The sequence below is a fragment of the Malaclemys terrapin genome, chromosome 1 (genome assembly GCF_027887155.1).
Source record: "Malaclemys terrapin pileata isolate rMalTer1 chromosome 1, rMalTer1.hap1, whole genome shotgun sequence".
Lineage (NCBI taxonomy): Eukaryota > Metazoa > Chordata > Testudines > Emydidae > Malaclemys > Malaclemys terrapin.
In genome coordinates, this window is record NC_071505.1 from 221,586,430 (window position 1) to 221,604,704 (window position 18,275).

An 18,275-nucleotide genomic window follows, 5' to 3' on the forward strand; every position below is an offset into this window, starting at 1 on the left:
CGGTACAGCACCAGAGACCATCAATGCTTAAGAAACAAGCAATCACTAATGTGGGCTTAAGAATGACACCCTGAATATAACTGAATTTTCTGTCTTTTGTCATGCATAGTTTAAAGGCTTAATCTTGTTTGTGTATAATTTTTTATTTATAAACAAAAACAATCATAAAATGGGTTCAGCTGTATTTCTCCTTTCCACATATTATACAGACAGATCTCACTAACTTTCAAACCAGGCAGTCCAGATAGCTATTATTAAAAGTGAAAAGTACTTTTCTCCTTTTTAATAACACTCTATCCAAACCACTGAATTTACGACACATCAAATACTTTGCTAAACTGCAAGCTGTGAATGCCTTTCAGTGCCCAAAATGTACTTAAAGAAAACAGATCAACAAAGTAAGAACCAATGCCCATCCTTTACTTATATTACAAACATACAAAAGAAGTACGAAGAAGTAAAATGGTCTGTTCTGTTTGTACTTTTACTTTTTTTCTGTTGAATTCAAAATTTATTAAATTTTTTAAAATATTGTTTTCTCTAAAGAACTCACCTTTTTAACTGGGAGTGTAAATAGGAGGCTAAACGAGTTGCTTCTTCCAGCTGCAAAAGCAAACAATTTCTCTTCTCCTGTAACAGTATCCTATAATTAAAAATTGCAATTATTATTTTTCTTCTTTTGTTTATATTGCAGTAGTGTTCAAAATGTGCTAAGAGCTTTCCAAACACAGAAGAAGACACAGTTCTTGTTGTATTGGGAGTAAACAATGAATCCTTTTTTAACAAACAGAATTAGTTCACTTAGGGCAATACACAGTGTTTAATCCATGACGGAACTCCCATTGAGAGCATAGGAACTGAGAGCCTTATATAGCACTTAGAGAACTGCAGTAACTGAGGAATAAGGAACCAAAAGAAAACACAAGAGCTATGGTGGTGAAGGTACATAACAGAAATTGCCTAGGCCAACCATAAAGGTACCTAAGCTGACATGTAAGAGGCAGGAGCAGCTGATTAAAAACAAGTATCAGGGTACATCTACACTACAGGGGGGAGTCGATTTAAGATACGCAAATTCAGCTACATGAATAGCGTAGCTGAATTCGACGTATCGCAGCCGACTTACCCCGCTGTGAGGACGGTGGCAAAATCGACTTCTGCGGCTTTCTGTCAGTGGCGCTTACTCCCACCTCCGCTGGTAGAGTAAGAGCGCTGATTTGGGGATCGATTGTCGCGTCCCGATGGGACGCGATAAATCGATCCCCGAGAGGTCGATTTCTACCCGCCGATTCAGGCGGGTAGTGTAGACCTAGCCTCAGAGGGGTAGCCGTGTTAGTCTGGATCTGTAAAAAGCGACAGAGTCCTGTGGCACCTTATAGACTAACAGACATATTGGAGCATAAGCTTTCGTGGGTGAATATTCGCCAGTACCTCAATTACCCATACAGATTGAAAGTCAAACTTCAAAAGGAAAAGAAATTTTTTTTTGGAGAACTTCTATTCTGTTAAGCAGTTCATCACCGAACTCTGTGATCCTGGCTTTCACTCAGATATTCTGTGGCAGGAGAGGAGTGAGGAACCACTGGGAAAAAGGATAAGTATCGAACTGACCTTCAAGTAATGCCCCAAGAGTGAATATGCTGTAGTAAACTGTAATTATAATTTAATATTTGTTAATATATTTCTTGTATTGTTCTCCTTCAAACAGAAGTTAGAAGCATTTAAAACATTAAACTACGATAAAAACTTCTTTCTTCTTGAGGAAAAAGTGACCATTATTGTTTCTTTACCGAGGCAAAAGCAAGTGGCCAAATTACTCAGTATTACTGCCCGAACACAAACGGAGTCATCATAACTTTGCCAGTACTATATGCTTGTAAGGTACCCTGATTACATTTTGAAACTATTAAACTTTATTTTAAAAAGATGCAGCATTTGTTCCAATCCCTCCATTTATTCTCTACCAGAAATACAGAGTTCTCTATGTTTTTTCTGGAGTTTTATTCTTTTAACTCCAAATTAAAACCTTTCCCTCCACAGATTAAAATCAGGGGGGTAATTTGTTCTGTTTCTTGGCATATTATTGGCATAATATGTCTCCATTCTGCAGCCCAGACCTGATACTTCCTCAGTCCTCAAGGCTCCCAAACTGGCTGATATTTGGAATGCAGGGGAACAAAGGGGTGGGTGTCCAGAGCTCTCTGACTTAGCCAAGGGCAGTGTTTCTGGCTCCACAGAAAGTCCCATCAAACCCTCCTTGACTGGAAAAACAGTTAATAAGATACAGGGGTTTTGACAGAGAGGGTAGTAAAGGGGAATCTTTTGGATGAGTGAAATTAAAAATTAAAAGTTAGCCTTAACCACTCATATTATAGCTATTTAAGAAACAAGAAAAAGCTACTTTCTCTACACAGCATATCTTGAAGCCCCTGTGTAGTTCTCTGTATGAGTTTTAAGTTATGCTAGCTCTTCATGTGCTTAACGTTACATTTTAAAATCAGTAACAACAGAACTCTTATTAAATGTGCTTAAACATCAACCCTTTTTTGCAAGCTGGGGGAAGGAGATGGGATATGGAAGGAGATCCTCCAATGATAAATGTTTTCTGTCTCTGACGGACAGAATAATTAGTCTAGTCTCTGGTGGTGTTCTCTCTCTTATTATAAAAAATACAGCATCCTTAAATATTGTGCTAACTTTTGCTCAATTTCTTGCTAGAATCTGAAATATCAAATATCACCCTGGAATGTTGGTTTCCACAGCACAGACTACAACATGGAAAAAGAGCTTGCTCTTTTTGCCAGCACAGTATGTGCTACCTAACATGAGATCCCAAAAACAACAAATAAAATTTACTACACTGCAGTGTAAAGTGAACTCCCTTCTCTGTCATTTTCTAGGCTCGAGTGCCAATATTGCAAAAATCACAAATAATGTCATACAAAACATCAACTGTATTTATTTAATCAGCTATGAATTCTCTATCACCATTTGGATTTACTGCCTGAAGTAAGCCTGATCAAGTCAAATTGAGTTCTACAAACTCAGATATGGGGCCATTTTCAATTATTTATAAAGATCAACTTAATCACGTAAGCATTAATGTTTAGACAAGATTGTATTAATATTGCTCAGTGTAGTGTCCTCAAGTGTCAAAGTTGGCTTTTTTCCATGAATTCATGCCTCAACCTGTGACAAAAACCAAAAGAATGCACAGAAAATCTGGGAAAACGTCTCACAGATGCTAGCTGCTTGCATGGAAGAACTAAGTGGACAGAAATATTTTCTCTGGTGTAAGAAAAAGTTCACCGTAAAGCTTAGCAACATTATTAGAGTATTAGGAGAAATGAGTTTTAGACAGAAGCTCTGTCCCTCTAATTGGAGGCATTTTATAATATGCACAGTTTATTGACATACTTGGCTGGAATTATAGTCTGTTCCTTAAATTCGGTGACAATTTATGGCACCTTGAAAAGAACAATACACCTCTACCCTGATATAATGCTGTCCTCAGGAGCCAAAAAATCTTCCCGCGTTATAGGTGAAACCGCGTTATATCGAACTTGCTTTGATTCACCGGTGCACTGTTTTACTGCGTTATATCTGAATTCGTGTTATATCAGATTGCGTTATATCGGGGTAGAGGTGTACTTCCCCCAAGTGAAGAATGTTTTCATTTTTAATAACAGAGACCTTCATATTGGTTTTAAATACACAAAATTTTTATATAGCATACTCAACAAAATCTTAGGGCCACATTTGGGTCCAGCCAAACTGTACACTCCACAGGTCAATGGGAAAGATGTGTGTACAACTACAGCATAAAGGTCATCTTTAAACTTCCCGAGTCCTGGGGCTACTGCTGTGTGCAGGGCTGGTCTCTGTTCTGAGGTCACTGCTGTTTCTGGGGACGTGACCTCAATCACTCTAACTTAACCCCAGGTGCCAACCAACTATCCCCATCATCTCTGGTCACCATTGTTTGGGTCCCCATTCATCCTGAGTAGCTCAATGGCATGTCTCTGCAGCTCAGAGCTTTTCCAAAGATAAATGAAAAACTGACATGATTCTTATCAGTTCTGCTGCACTCCCGGGATCTGAATAGGAAAAGGGAAAGTGACTAGTCTTGTCAATTTCACTCTAATACCGCTTACAGGAAAGCTTTCAGAAGATTGGATCTAAACAGTGGCATGGTCAGGAAGTGCTGACTGGGACCCCAGTCCCTTTTGTAGGCAAAGTGCACAAATAACCACTGTAGTGCTTTGATCTCATATAAAGCTGGTAAACTGCACCAGCTCTTCACTTGGAATCTATGCAGCTGCATCCTATGGTAGATAAGAAAATAATCCGTTAAGTCCCCAAACCTTTCAGTGGCCCCCTGAGCAGAACTGGCCCGAGCCTGCTGAATTTCATTCTCCAAGCGCCTTTTTTCTTCCTCCAAACGTGCAATGTATTCTGGGGATCGTCTCTGCTGACTGATGAGCTGCAGTTCCTGAAGGAGAGCCTCTTTCTCCTTGATGAGCTGAAGACGGTCCCTGTCCGCCTCAGCCATTCCTGGCCAAGATTCATTATCTAGCAAGGCCAGCTGCTGCTGTATATTGGAAACTCTTGGGGGAAAAAAATGAGAGCATGCATAAGAAATAGGTAAGTAACAGGGAAAAAACACTGTGGAATAACTGTTGAGGAAAATCACTCCCAGACCACTAGCACTAAGCTACTTTTATTCTTAAAACTATTTGTATACGTGAAATAAACCACAAAAACTTGCAAGCATACATTTATGATCTCATATAAGTGAATATGTTCAGATCTATAGCTTAACATCCTTAACCTACACAGACACCCCATTATGTTGGGCATTTAACAGGTACTTAATGACTTCTTCCACATGGTACCATATATGTTGCAGACAGATTCAAAAGATGACATAAGGATACAATTGGGGAGTTTACTCTCAACTTCCTCTCTTTGTTGGCTTTAAATTAGATCCTCATTTACATCTGAATTTTTTTAAATAGCAAACCAAGAATTAACAAAACTAATCATCACAACTATCATAATTAATTAGAGTGGACAATGTCCGCCATGATATTTTAGCAGTTTTGAGCTGCTATAATTCATATTATAAAGATATTATAAAGATGTGGGAATAAAATTAATAGTTTTAAGACGACTAGATGCAGTTAACATGAAACTCGTTGGCTGCTGTTCCAAGGAAGCAGTCGAGTGCTGTTTGTGTAGCCTAAGAATCTGCCTTCTATTCTGAAGGAAGTAGTCCCCTTTATTTCTTATTCTCCCCAGTCAGGATTTTGGGAATGTTTTGAGCCATCAACAAGTCCCACAGTGTATAGAGCCAAGCTATTCTCCAAGTGACTGTATATCATTCAGCTAAGAAAAATCTTTAAGGGGCAGAAAATATTTGGCACTCCATGACTGACAACTCAAGGACAGGAATAAATAAGTCACGAGTCCAAAAAATATGGGGCTGGAGCAGAACAGTTGCCGCCAGGAGCAGCCATTATACAAGTACTACTGGGAAGAAGCCAAGCCCTCCCAGTCCCACCACTCCAACAACTTATTTCTTTTGTCTGAAAACAAAACACAAGCCGTAACAGCCTATCCACAAACCAAGAATTATTCAAGACAGTACTTCAGCCTTACGGTGGTATGGTGACGGTCAGAGAAGTAGAAATGAACACACTTATCTTGAATATTATGAGTTGAGGAATGCCTAAGTCATGGAGTTTATTTGCATAAACACTACTCCCCTCTAGAGCGGAGTTCTTTTTAGTTTCCTAACAAATCAAGTTTCTTAAATTTAAATTCAGTTTGAACAGTTTCCTTTTTGCCTCCTTTTCATTCTGACATGCCTCTGAACATCCTCATTTTACCCAGACCTGGAAGACCCAAATTCCCATGATCTCAAAGGCCTAAGGGACAAAATCTGCCAACCACACTAAGTTTGTTGACAAAACTGTCAGCGTAAGCTATGCTGGCCAACTTCCAGTGTAGATGCAGCTATGTCAACAGAAGAATGCTTCTGTTAACATAGTTAACTTCATTTGGGAAGGTGGCATTCCTACACTACCCCTTCTGTCAGTGCAAGCTGCATTTACGCTCAGGGGTTGTGCCAACATAGCTATGCGGGTATAATCTCTGCAGTGTAAACACAGCCTAGGGGTGGCAGAATCCGGTCCTAATTTTGTAAAGCCAAACAATTCTGATAGGCAACTAAACAGAAATAAATCTCCTGATACTGAGGTTTGTCCATCACTTCTGAAAACATGTCAGTTTTAAGTTTTTGTATATGTAAAAGGAGACAGCAGGAGTACAGAATCAGGGTCAGTGCACCTCAGTGGGACTATTTACCTAAGTAGAGTTTCTAGGATATGACCCTAAAGGTTAAAATCTAAAAAGCCTAGCCCATATTGTTAAAATAGCTTAAAATAATTAAGACACAAAAAAACCCAAGAGACCTTTTTATTTTAGAGTGTGAACAAAAATCCTTCAAAGCTATATATTTGTTCTATATATATAAATTATATATAAATTTAAAAAAATGTCCAGAAGTTTGTTTCAGTATGTGTTCCCTAGAGAAAATCTGGAATGCCATGTCTACAGGAAACCTGATGTAAACAACCACGTTCTTGTCAATCAATTACCAACACTCTGACAGCTCTTTCAGTAAAAGTGGAAATATGCACGAGGAAGAAAGTTTTGTAGGTGCAATATAAAATTTGCCATAATTTTTCCTCAGTTCTTAGGAATGTTGGTAATTAATCAAGAATACTGCCATGCTGAATAACTTAAAAATGCTCAGTGGTTTCATTTTATTACAAACATTTTTAGTTAATATTTTTTTAAGTCATGTTCCTGAAACAGATTCAAATCTGATAAAGCCAAAGAGGAACATATTCATTTTAATCAGTTAAAAAAAAAAAAAAAAAGATAATTCTATGTTCAATCCTGATCAAATAAATCAACAAATTACATGCAATTTTATAAATATGGCAATTAATTATATCAACCCTGCTCCTGAAATCCAGATTACTTCAATGGTACTCTACGCATGCCCAGAAGTCCATCAGTGAAGATCCAATTGCAGTACTGGGGTCTACCAAAGGATTTTAAATTCTGTCTGGTGAGTTTGCTGAAAGACTATTGACAGACAGCTGAAGAGTAGTAGTGACTGGGACAGTGATAAGATCTGAAGCAAGATTTTTTTTTAAATGTTAACTTACAATAAACTATTATTTTAAAAAAATCTCGTTAATGAAGTGGGGTAAAAAAACCTGGTATGGAAACCTATAACCAATTATTGCATATTTCAAGTCTAATATGCACCCAACTACATTCCCCATGTACTTTCAAACATTGTACCAAGTGTCAAGGGGTGTATTTACTGCAATAAAATTATGACCAGCACATTAGGGGCAAGACTCATCTCTTAAATAGAACAATCACTTCTTATCACAAACTACAGTTACACCAGTCCCAGGAAAAGCTTTTCAATACCTAGTAATTGCACTACTGGCCATCCGTCTCAGTCACTCTTTGAAAGGATTCCATTCATCTAGTTCTACAGGATTTTTTTTTTTTTTAATTAAATATAACTGAAATCAAGGTTTCCCTTGAGCTGGATGTGCCTCTTCATTGGAGCTAACTAAAATGTTTCCTCCTTTTTTGTGCTACTTTCTGTAGGTCACATTTCAAAAATGTGAAGCGCCTACATCAGATTTTTCACATAACCATTGTTCTGATAGCCCTCAGGCAGGAGATTTAAGGTACTGTTTAAACCAATGGTCTCCTTGTCTTACTCAATGTTGACAATCGTGGCTTGTCTTGAAAAGGACCTCTAACTATCTGAAGACTGTTTATTTGAGAGTACAAAACTTTCTTGTGAAGCATTTAGGGTTGCTACACCCAATATACCTGACACCCATGAAAACAAAGAAACGAAAAGTTAGGACATTTATCTTCTACTCCTCCACCCAGCGGAACATACCTTTCCACTACTAGACACTACAGGCCACACAGAACAGCCTTAACTCTGTTGATGACAATTTGGTAAAGAAGTCTTCAGAGAAGTATTCTTCTTAAAGGCTGGTATCCTTAGGAAAGCAGAGTTAAAGTTATAATGCATGGCCTATACTGCGTTATGGTAGCCGTAGTAATGGTTAGGTATGGCCTGTGGATAAAGGAGAAGTTAGTGTTAAGTTACTTAACTTCATTTCTTTGGTTTTGTGAGTTTGTCTCAAGTATGTTATGAGTAGAAACTCTAACACCTTCACAATGAAGTTTGTTTATTAATTTCCTAGGTTTTTGGGTTATTTTAAATTCTTAAACAGGACAAATGTGGGGCAGAGGAGAGGCAGAAGTATTGCTGCAGCTGGAGAAGATTTTATCTGTCAGCAGCTGTGCATGAATCTTTGCGTATCAGCAGCTATGTATGAAACTTTCTCTGTTGTGGGATAAAATCTAAAAGAATGTGTAGCTCTTGACAGGAGAATGTGTGCATCAATCAGGTTTTCCTGGCCCCGCTCAATTAAATTTAGTCACACAGCACATAAACTAGCAGCATGATTATAGGCTAAAAATGACCCCTTCACACCCTCCCTTTTTTTTAAAATAATGAAAACTACTTGTTGCATCACATGTACTGAGGACACACCTTTCTATCAAGTTTGGGGTATCCAGAATTTTTTTTTTTTTTTTAGAAAGACACTAGTCAAAAAAGACAAGTAGAACTTCCCTGGAAAAATTACAGCCAGAGCCCAAATTCAAGAAAACCTATTAAAAATGCATTAGGAGAAACCAAACAAACACCATACAGAAAATTCAAGGGTCATAAAAACTAATCTCATATGGCATTTCATGCTAATTGGCCACATGCTTGGAAATGCAGGAATTTATGCCCCACTTCAAGCCCATTTCAAAATGCAACACTAACTATGGAATCGGTATAAGGCACCTCCTGATCATTCTTGGAGTGCTTCTTAGTGCTTGACCTTGCAACATAAATAATGTTCTTTTAACATAGTTTTTTGTAAGCGATAGTACATTAAAGACAAAAAACCACACTTGGTGGTGAGATGAGAGATTTTTGTCTTATTCTCATTAGGGCTGTCGATTAATCACAGTTAACTCATGCAATTAACTCAAAAAATGAATTGTGATTAATCACAGTTTTAATTGCACTGTTAAACAATAGAATACCAATAGAAATTTATTAAATATGTTTGGATGTTTTTCTACATTTTCAAATATCTTGATTTCAATTACAACACAGAATATAACGTGTACAGTGCTCACTTTATATTATTTTTATTACAAATATTTCCACTGTAAAAATGATAAAAGAAATAGTATTTTCCAATTCACCTCATAGAAGTACTGTAGTGCAATCTCTTTATTGTGAAAGATTCTTATTCTTTAAATGTAGATTTTTATTACATAACTGCACTCAAAACAAAACAATGTAAAACTTTAGTGCTTACAAGGCCACTCAGTCCTACTTCTTGTTCAGCCAATCGCTAAGACAAACAAGTCTGTTTACATTTATGGGAGATAATGCTACCCACTTCTTATTTACAATGTCACCTGAAAGTAAAAACAGGTGTTCACATGGCACTTTTGTAGCCAGCATTGCAAGGTATTTACGCTCCAGACATGCTGAACATTCGTATGCCCCTTCATGCTTCAGTCACCGTTCCAGAGGACATGCTTCCATGCTGATGACGCTCATTAAAAAAAAAAAATTGTTAATTAAATTTGTGACCGAACTCCTTGGGGGAGAGTTGTATGTCTCCTGTCTGTGTTCGACCAGTATTCTGCCATATATTTCATGCTACATCAGTCTCAGATGATGACCCAGCACATGTTTGTTTTAAGAACACTTTCACTGCAGATTTGGCAAAATGCAAAGAAGGAAATCTCACATTGGTACTAAAGATAGCTACAGCACTCGACCCAAGGTTTAAGAATCTGAAGTGCCTTCCAAAATCTGGGAGGGACGAGGTGTGAAGCATGCTTTCAGAAGTCTTAAAAGAGCAACACTCCGATGCAGAAACTACAGAACACAAACCACCAAAAAAGAAAATCATCCTTCTGCTGGTGGATCGTTATTGAGCAGAACCCATAATCAGCATGGACACATGTCCTCTGGAATGGTAGTTGAAGCATGAAGGTACATATGAATCTTTAGCGCATCTGGCATGTAAACATCTTGTAACGCCAGCTACAACAATGCCATGCAAACACCTGTTCTCACTTTCAGGTGACACTGTAAACCAGAAGCCGTCGGCATTATCTCCTGCACATGTAAATAAACTTGCTTGTCTGAGCGACTGGCTGAACAAGGAGGAGGACTGGGTGAACTTGTAGACTCTAAAGTTTGACATTGTTTTATTTTTGAATGAAGTTTTTTTGTGCATAATTATGCATTTGTAAGTTCAACTTTCATGATAAAGAGACTGCACTACAGTACTTGCTTAAGTGAATTGAAAAATACTATTTCTTTTGTTTTTACAGTACAAATATTCATAATAAAAATAAATATAAAGTGAGCACTGTGCACTTTGTATTCTGTGTTGAAATTGAAATCAAAATATTGAAAATGTGGAAAATATCCAAAAATATTTAAATAAATAGTATTCTATTATTGTTTAACAGCGTGATTAATCACTTGACAGCCCTAATTTTCATTACTATTTGAATGTACAGATACTCTTCTTTCTCAATTGAACGTTTCTTGAACTCAGTGGCAGCATTCCATCCAGTGCTGTTTCAATCTCCACTGTTGGAAAATGGTTGTCCTATCTGCATCAGGCTCAAGGTACCTGTCCCATGCATTTGCAACTATTTGCAAAGATTTCTTGTTGGAGACTCTATGTAGGAATAAAATTATCTCATATTTGGTATATACTGGAGGTTTTTTTGTACTGATGTAGCTACACCAGTGCATGGTCAGTTACTGGTGTCCCATTTTGCACCAATGCAGTAGGTCTACCCTATGTGGGATTGCACCAGTGTATTTATACCCCATTACCAATGGTTACTTAGATGCAAATTTCAAGAAAAGCCTAAAACTGTATTTAAATCCACCTTTGGTATTTTCCCTGTGAAATTCCTTTTTGCTTTACTGAATGTGACAAACATTCTGAGATGTACAGTAAATTCAAATAAAGGTTGTAACATAGCAGCACACTTATATTATGTAAAGGAATAACACAGCAGTAGTTTTATACATAACAGTGAATAGCAGTTATTTTATTGGAAGGTGTATGCTGCCATTTTAAATCTGTGTTCACTTATGAACTACAGTGAAAGTTTTGTTATCTCCTCTGTGAACCTCCCTCCTCTGCACTTTACAGGAGCACTTAAATTTTTTCAAAGTAAATTTTGATATTCAAATAAGCAGCAGTTGGCCTTTTGACCCAGAAAGCAATAATTTGATACCACCTACTGGAGTATGGAATGCAAGCCCATCAGTACATGTTATTCATGGATGGGAATGGGCAAAATGCCTAGAACACTGTTCGATGTTTCAGAAATTTAGTTTTTTCAGAAAAATGTTAAATTACTACATCAATAGAGACTTCCGTTTTTGGTATACAGCCTAATGAAAGTATTACTTTTTGAGCGTAGTCACTATAAAATATACATCTCCAAAAGCCTGTAACAGGAAGAAAAAAAAATTATTTCTGAAAAACTGAGGTTTTTCACAAGACTTTAAATGTGCATTCTATAAAAGTTACATCTCTGTCAATACATTCATTGATTGTAAGAAGTTTGGGAAACCTCTTGTAAGAGGTAGGTAGGGAAAGCAAATGTATGCTCTGACCCTGAAAAACAAAATAAAACAAAACACACCCACTCTTTTTGGAACAGGCCAAAAGTAAAAAATGGCTGAAGTTCAGAGGCTGAAAGCTGGCATATGCACATTCAATAGGGAACATAGACTTAGTGACAGTAGGATTTGAGAAGTGTGGGACGAGAGAGAAATACTACAGGCAATTAAAACACCACTTCTGAGCATGCTCAGTACACTGAGCATAAGGGTCAGCTTTGAGACGAGCTGAATGTACTGCCCAACCTCACATGCACAAGCGCAGCTGCTCTCAGATTTGCTTGAGGGAGAATGCAAATATGCCCATGAAATACAAACAAAAATGCTCCAAAAACCCTACAGGGGCCAGAGAAAATGTAAACTACTGAGCTTGGGATTTTTAGAGTTTCATCACAATATGCAATATTATGCAAGTTTTAAGTTTTTCTTTTTTTTTTTTTAAACGTGCAGTTCTCATGACCGAAGCTATATTTTAATTAATGTAATTTTTGTTATCATAAAGGTCTCATTTGGGGATTAGAGGTTTTAAAAAAAAAAAAAAAAAAGTTATTCTCTGCCTTCCCAGACTTTTCCTTTACTCTGTAGTTGAAGGCAGACCAATGGTTGGTGCTCTGAGATCACTAATAGGGACCTGAAAACAGTATCAGGGAACAACAAGGCAGGCTTAGCAAATGGTAGTTATTTACCTGTAACTGGAGGTTCTTCAAGAAGTGTGATCCCTATCTATATTCTGCATGTGGGATACGCATGCACACCACATGACTCAGTCCAGAGTTTCTTGCAAGTAGTGTCTGTGGGCTCGCACATGCATGGTACCTCTCCTTGTGCTCCCAACCAACAGCATAAAGGCTGGGGTGGGCAGACATCTCCAGTTTCCCACTTACCACAGTGTAACCAATCCACAGCACAGAGGACGGAGGGTGGGTAGCGGAATACAGATAAGGACCACACATCTTAAAGAACCTCCAGTTTCGGGTAAGTATCCTCCATTTCTTCTTCTTCAAGTGATGAACCCTAACAAGCAGTCATCAAACAGGTGATGATTGTGAGGATGCAGAAGTGATAGCTGACTGTAGTACTGCTGTCCCCAAAAGCCAGAGCTGACAGCTGTACAAGGTCGTAATGGCTTGGGAAGGTACACAAACAGCTCCAAGTAGCTACCCTACATATCTGTAGTAAGGGTACATCTCTCAGAGATGCAGCTGAAGTGGCTTGCCCTCTGTGGAATGAGCCTTTACCCCTTCTGGGGACAGGAGGGGATGCCAAATAGCTGGTAAGAAAAGGTAATACAACCCGAAATCCATTTTGAAAGTCTCTCCACTGATACAGGTTGATGTCCTGATACCTCTGCTATGGAAACAAATAGTTTAAGGTGTCTTTCTTATGTCCTTTGCTCATTGCAGATAAAAGGCCAAAGCCCTCTGGGTGTCCAGAGAATGCAGTTCTCTCTCCTTGTCTGAGACATGTGGTTTAGGAAAAAAAATACAGATCTGTAGATGACCTGACTCATAGGAAACAGAGAAACTACCTTGAGTATGACTCAAGGGTGGGGGCAAAGCGAGACCTTTTCTTTATAGAAGGCAGTATATGGTGGGCCCACCATAAGCACTCCCAGTTCACTAACTCTTCTGGCTGACCTTGTAGCTATCAGAAAGGCCACTTTCATGGACAGATGGGACATAGAGCATGTAGCCAGCAGCTCAAAGGGAGTCTTAGTGAGAGCTGACAGAATAAAATTGAGGCCCTACTGAGGTGCAAACTTCACCACTGGTAGAAAGGATCCGAGCATCCCCTTCAAAAATCTAGTTGTGACAGGATGCATGAAGATCATATGGTTAGCCACTGGAAGATGGAAAGAGTTGACTGCTGCTAAATGCACCCATAGGGAACTGAACACAAGACCTGAAGACTTAAGGATAAAGTAGATACTCTAAAACATCAAGGATTCTGGCGGACTCTGGAAACAAATTGCATTGATGAGCCCAAGCAGAGAAATGTTTCCATTTAGCTGAGTAACAGCTTCATGTAGAAATCTTTTTAACTTTGGATTACACTCTTCTGGAACATGACCACTCTCTTTCTCATGGCCATCCAAATACACAGCTCTGAGTTGCTGTGGCTCCAAATTGCAGTGCGTGACCTTGCCCATGTTGTATTAGCAGTTCCAGCAACAAGGGGATGGCTCACAGGTGGTTGCACTGAGAGTTTCAACAGATCTGTGAACCAAAACTGTCTCGGCCAGTTGAGCATGATGAGGATGACTCAAGCTCTGTCTTAGCAGATCTTCCATACAACTTGTGCGATCAAAGGAATTGGAGGGAAGACATACCCCAAGTGACCCTCTATGACACCAGGGAGCAATGAGCCTTTGACAAGACCTGCTCTAAAACAGTATCGAAGAAGCTTCCTGTTTGCCTGAGAGGCAAAACGGTCCCAAGCTAGCATTCGCCATTAAGCAAAGACATCATTGAGAATGGAATCATGACTCCCCCATTCAAGATTTACAGAATAGTGTCTGCTCAGGCAGTCCAGTAGGGAATTTTGAATCCCTGGCAAGTAAGCTCTGATATGGCTATGTGATGTCTGATGCACCAATTGCAGAGTGTGACTGTCTCTATGCACAAAGAAAGGGCTCTTGTTCCCCTTTGCTTGCTTATATAAAATACTATTATATTGTCCAACATTAACTGAACATGTCTGGATTGGATGAGTAGGAGGAAAGCACTGCAGGCCTGATGGATTTCCCTGGATTCTATTAAGTTGATGTGCATTCTGGACTCCCAGGGGATCCAGCCACCCTGTGCCACGTGACTGACAATGTGCACGCCACAACCCATTCCTCCTCCTCCTCTTCTAAGCATGCAGCATCCACGCTGTGAGATGCGGGGACCTGAATGCTGGATGCAAAACCTGACCGTTACTGAGTCAGAAGATCAGGATGAAGAGGAAAGCATAGGGGAGGCCGAACCAGTAACATGAGGAGGTCAGAGAACCAGCATTGTCTTGGCCACACTGGAGCAATAAGAATGAGCTTGGCACAATCCAGTTTAAGCTTGAGACTGACTTGTGGGATGCATGGGAGCAGAAACCTTCAACTCTTGTGTGGCAATAAAGCACTGTTTCTCTGAGCGTTTCACTGTAGAGGGCAACAAAGCTGGGGTATTCTAGAGGGCCTTTGAAGGCTCCAGGGAAAGTGTCATTTAACAGGATGGCTACTCTCCCCTGGAGCTGGTGGTTGGAGAATATCCAGCATCTTATGGATATTCTCCTGCAGGAATATTCTGACTGGATACCTAAAGTAGCGGCCATACACCTCACGAGGCCCTGATGCAACTTAAAATCCCTGGATACTGAGGGAGAGGAAGATTCCAGCACAGTAGAGTCATCGAGGGAGGACAAAGAGGCAGTTAGCTGTGCCAACAATGGATCCTGTTCTTGTACCACAGGTTTCAGCCGGAAGAGCCCTGTAGGTCCTGGGGAATGGACTAAGTAGTTGATTGCAGTTGAGAAGTACAGTAGCGGAAGCTACTATTGGGACTGGTGATCTCGCTCTGAAGTGGGTCAAGGAACAGGACCTCAGGGACCGAGGAGCATTTCAGTGATTCCAGGGAGGCCACTGGGCAGAAGGACAAGGTTTTGGTAGCCAGTAGGCACTGGTCTAAGAGCCCCTTGTCCCAACTATGGGACAGATGCTGATCTTGGTATCGATAATGATCTGAGTGCAATCTCTGGCGCCTATCCGGGAGGACAACCTGGAGGTTCTGTATTGACAACAGAAGAGCCAACCCTGATGGGGCAAACAACTGATCAGACTCATCTGAAGCCAAATAAGGAGGCAGCACTGGTGCTGAAGAGAAGTAGAGAGTCCGCACTGGTGGCATCGAAGGGGACACACTCCCACCCACTACCAGGAAAGGTGTCGGCACCCAGGCCAGAACCAAACTCCAGGATGGGATCTGCCGCCACGATGATGACGGTGCCGAAGAATGCACCAGCATCAAAGGGTCTTCAGTGCTGGACCTGGCCTCAACTCCAAAATCTACAACTCAGCTGGTTCAACCTGCGGTGCCAATGAACCCGGCAGCTCTGCGACATGACCAGAAATTGTCCGGGGCACTATGGAGGATGAGCCGGCGGAAGCCATAGCACCAGAGAACCCCTGAACTAGCTGAGAGTCTGGGACTGAGAGATAAAGTCTGGTGCCAGCTGGTATGCCATCAGCATGGCGACAGTTGGCACTGGTGCCAGAATCATTGGTACTGCACTCAATGGACACCCCAGAGCTGGAACCAGAGTTGACAGTACAGGGCCTTGCTGCTCACAGCACGATACCGGGAGCAGTTGGATGGACCTGCTCCATCCCACGTGCCAGAGGGAATACAGTGCCAGTCAGCACTCCCCTTCAAAGAGAGGTCTTCCTGAGCCCTGGAACAGTCTCAACTCATTTAATGGGTCCTCTTCTTCACTGCACCAGAGGAAGTTAAGTGACCCCTTTTCCTCTTGGGGGAAACAACAGAGCTTGAGTGTGCAGCAGCATCACCTGCCAGATCCAAAGGGTACTGCTAGACAAAGTTCTCCAACTCTAGTGCATCAGCACAATTCTTTTTCCACTGAATGTGTATTATTGGTTAATTTATTTCTCAAACACAGCTATATCAGTGGTGGAATCAGACAGCTTTCTCTCACAGCAACTCAGAAAGCATAAGTACTTATTATGCCCCAAACCCCTCATGTAATGTACAACCGCTGTGATTAGGAGATGAGATGCAAAACAATGCGAGTTTGTAAGTCACCCATGTGTGCCAACTATGGAAAGTGCTTAGATACCACAGTGATAGATACAAGATCCTGAATGCAACCGTTCATCATAAGGTTGCCTACTTGCACGAAACTGAACACCCCTGCCCCACCCCTCCTCCAAGGCCTCGCCCCTTCTTCCCGGCCAATGGGAGCTGCAGAGCTGGTGCTTGGGGCGGGGGCAGCATGCGGAGCCAGCCAGAGCAGGGACATGCCACTGCTTCCGGGAGCCTGACTTAGCCCAGCTGACTGGACTTTTAACCGGTCAGTGGTGCAGATTGGAGCCACCATGGTCCCTTTTCGACCGGGCATTCCAGTCAAAAACCAGAGTTCATCAGCTCACAGCACTCCTGTAGAACAGTTATGGGCAGGCTGTGAATAATAGCTTGTTGAAACTTTAGGAGAATTTAAGTAGTTAAAATGTAAATACCCAAACTGAAATTTGGCCATGACACTGTGACACATGGTCTTATATGAACAGAACTTATGTTCATGTTAAAACAAAAAAGAAGGGGGGGGGGCTTGTCTACACTGGAAATTTTTTCAGTTATACCAATATAGTTATGCCAGTATAACTCCCCTCTTCCAAAGCACTATAAGCTACCCCTGAAAAACCCATTCTTATACTAGAATAAGACTGTTCACATGGGCGTTACACTGTTATAACTACAGCCATTTAAAGTCACACCCTACGTTATAGCAGTATAATCTTTGTGCATTGACAAATCCTAAATGATCATAGGCCTGTTTCTAACTGCTGCTGAGCCCCTGAAGTTCCTATATAGCTTCATTTGGCATTTCTGGTGATTGAAAATTGAGCTGCATGTATCATGGGAAATGTTTGCTGAGTCTTTTCAGTGCGGAACCACATACCAATGGATGTAGGGGAGCGGATAAACACTACTTTTGTTGATTGTTCCTGGTTCTGACATTCCACTTAAATGGTCTAGATGTTCTTCAGGAAACCACAGCTGGAATACATGCACAAGAGCTGAAGCACGAAGTATGTAAACTATACAATACCAATTCACAAGTGTGCTTTCATTTGTATTGCATTCACATTAAAAGGAGCAAATACTATCGACTGGTTCAGTAAAATATCATATTTCATTTGTGCATGGAGCATTTTGGTATGAAACTTATTACCTGCATTAAAATGAAAGCTACAAAAAAATGATCATTTCCCATTACAAAAAACTCTGAAATGGCATTGTTTAAAAAAGGCAAATGTGATGATATATCATATCATTGGCATAAGGCTTGTAAAATGGCTTACATTGATACTTGATTTTATTTTTTCCCCACCTGATATTGCAGATGACCAAATTTTTTCCAGATGGCAATATAAAATAAACTTTACATTGGGTATTGTTTCTGTTGGGAGAAGTCCTTCCTGGCCATACTTAGTACTGTTTTTTCTCAGGAAGCTGAGAAATGTTATAATATAGTGATTAACGCTGGCTGTGGAGCTGCTGTTTCCTTGCCAATAAAGGGCAGAGTCTTTAAAAACACTCCATTCATTTTTAGCCTCCCTTATGTTCCTTTTTAGGTTCCTTTCCCAACTCCTGATCTACATTATGAAAATATTGTTGTTTAAAGAGACTTTTAATTGCAATGTGCAATGAATGCA

General features: G+C 40.1%; 1 protein-coding gene across 3 annotated transcripts in view; it reads right to left on the reverse strand.

Moving 5' to 3' along the window:
• The window catches only part of WWC3 (WWC family member 3), a 144,195-nt gene that overhangs the window by 34,656 nt on the left and 91,264 nt on the right, over positions 1-18,275 (reverse strand). For all 3 annotated transcript variants that reach the window (XM_054007975.1, XM_054007974.1, XM_054007970.1), the window contains exons 9-10: positions 4,365-4,607; positions 554-643 (exon numbers count right to left, since the gene is read on the reverse strand). In XM_054007975.1, coding sequence (XP_053863950.1) covers positions 554-643; positions 4,365-4,607 — 333 coding nt within the window. The remainder of the gene's footprint in view (positions 1-553; positions 644-4,364; positions 4,608-18,275) is intronic.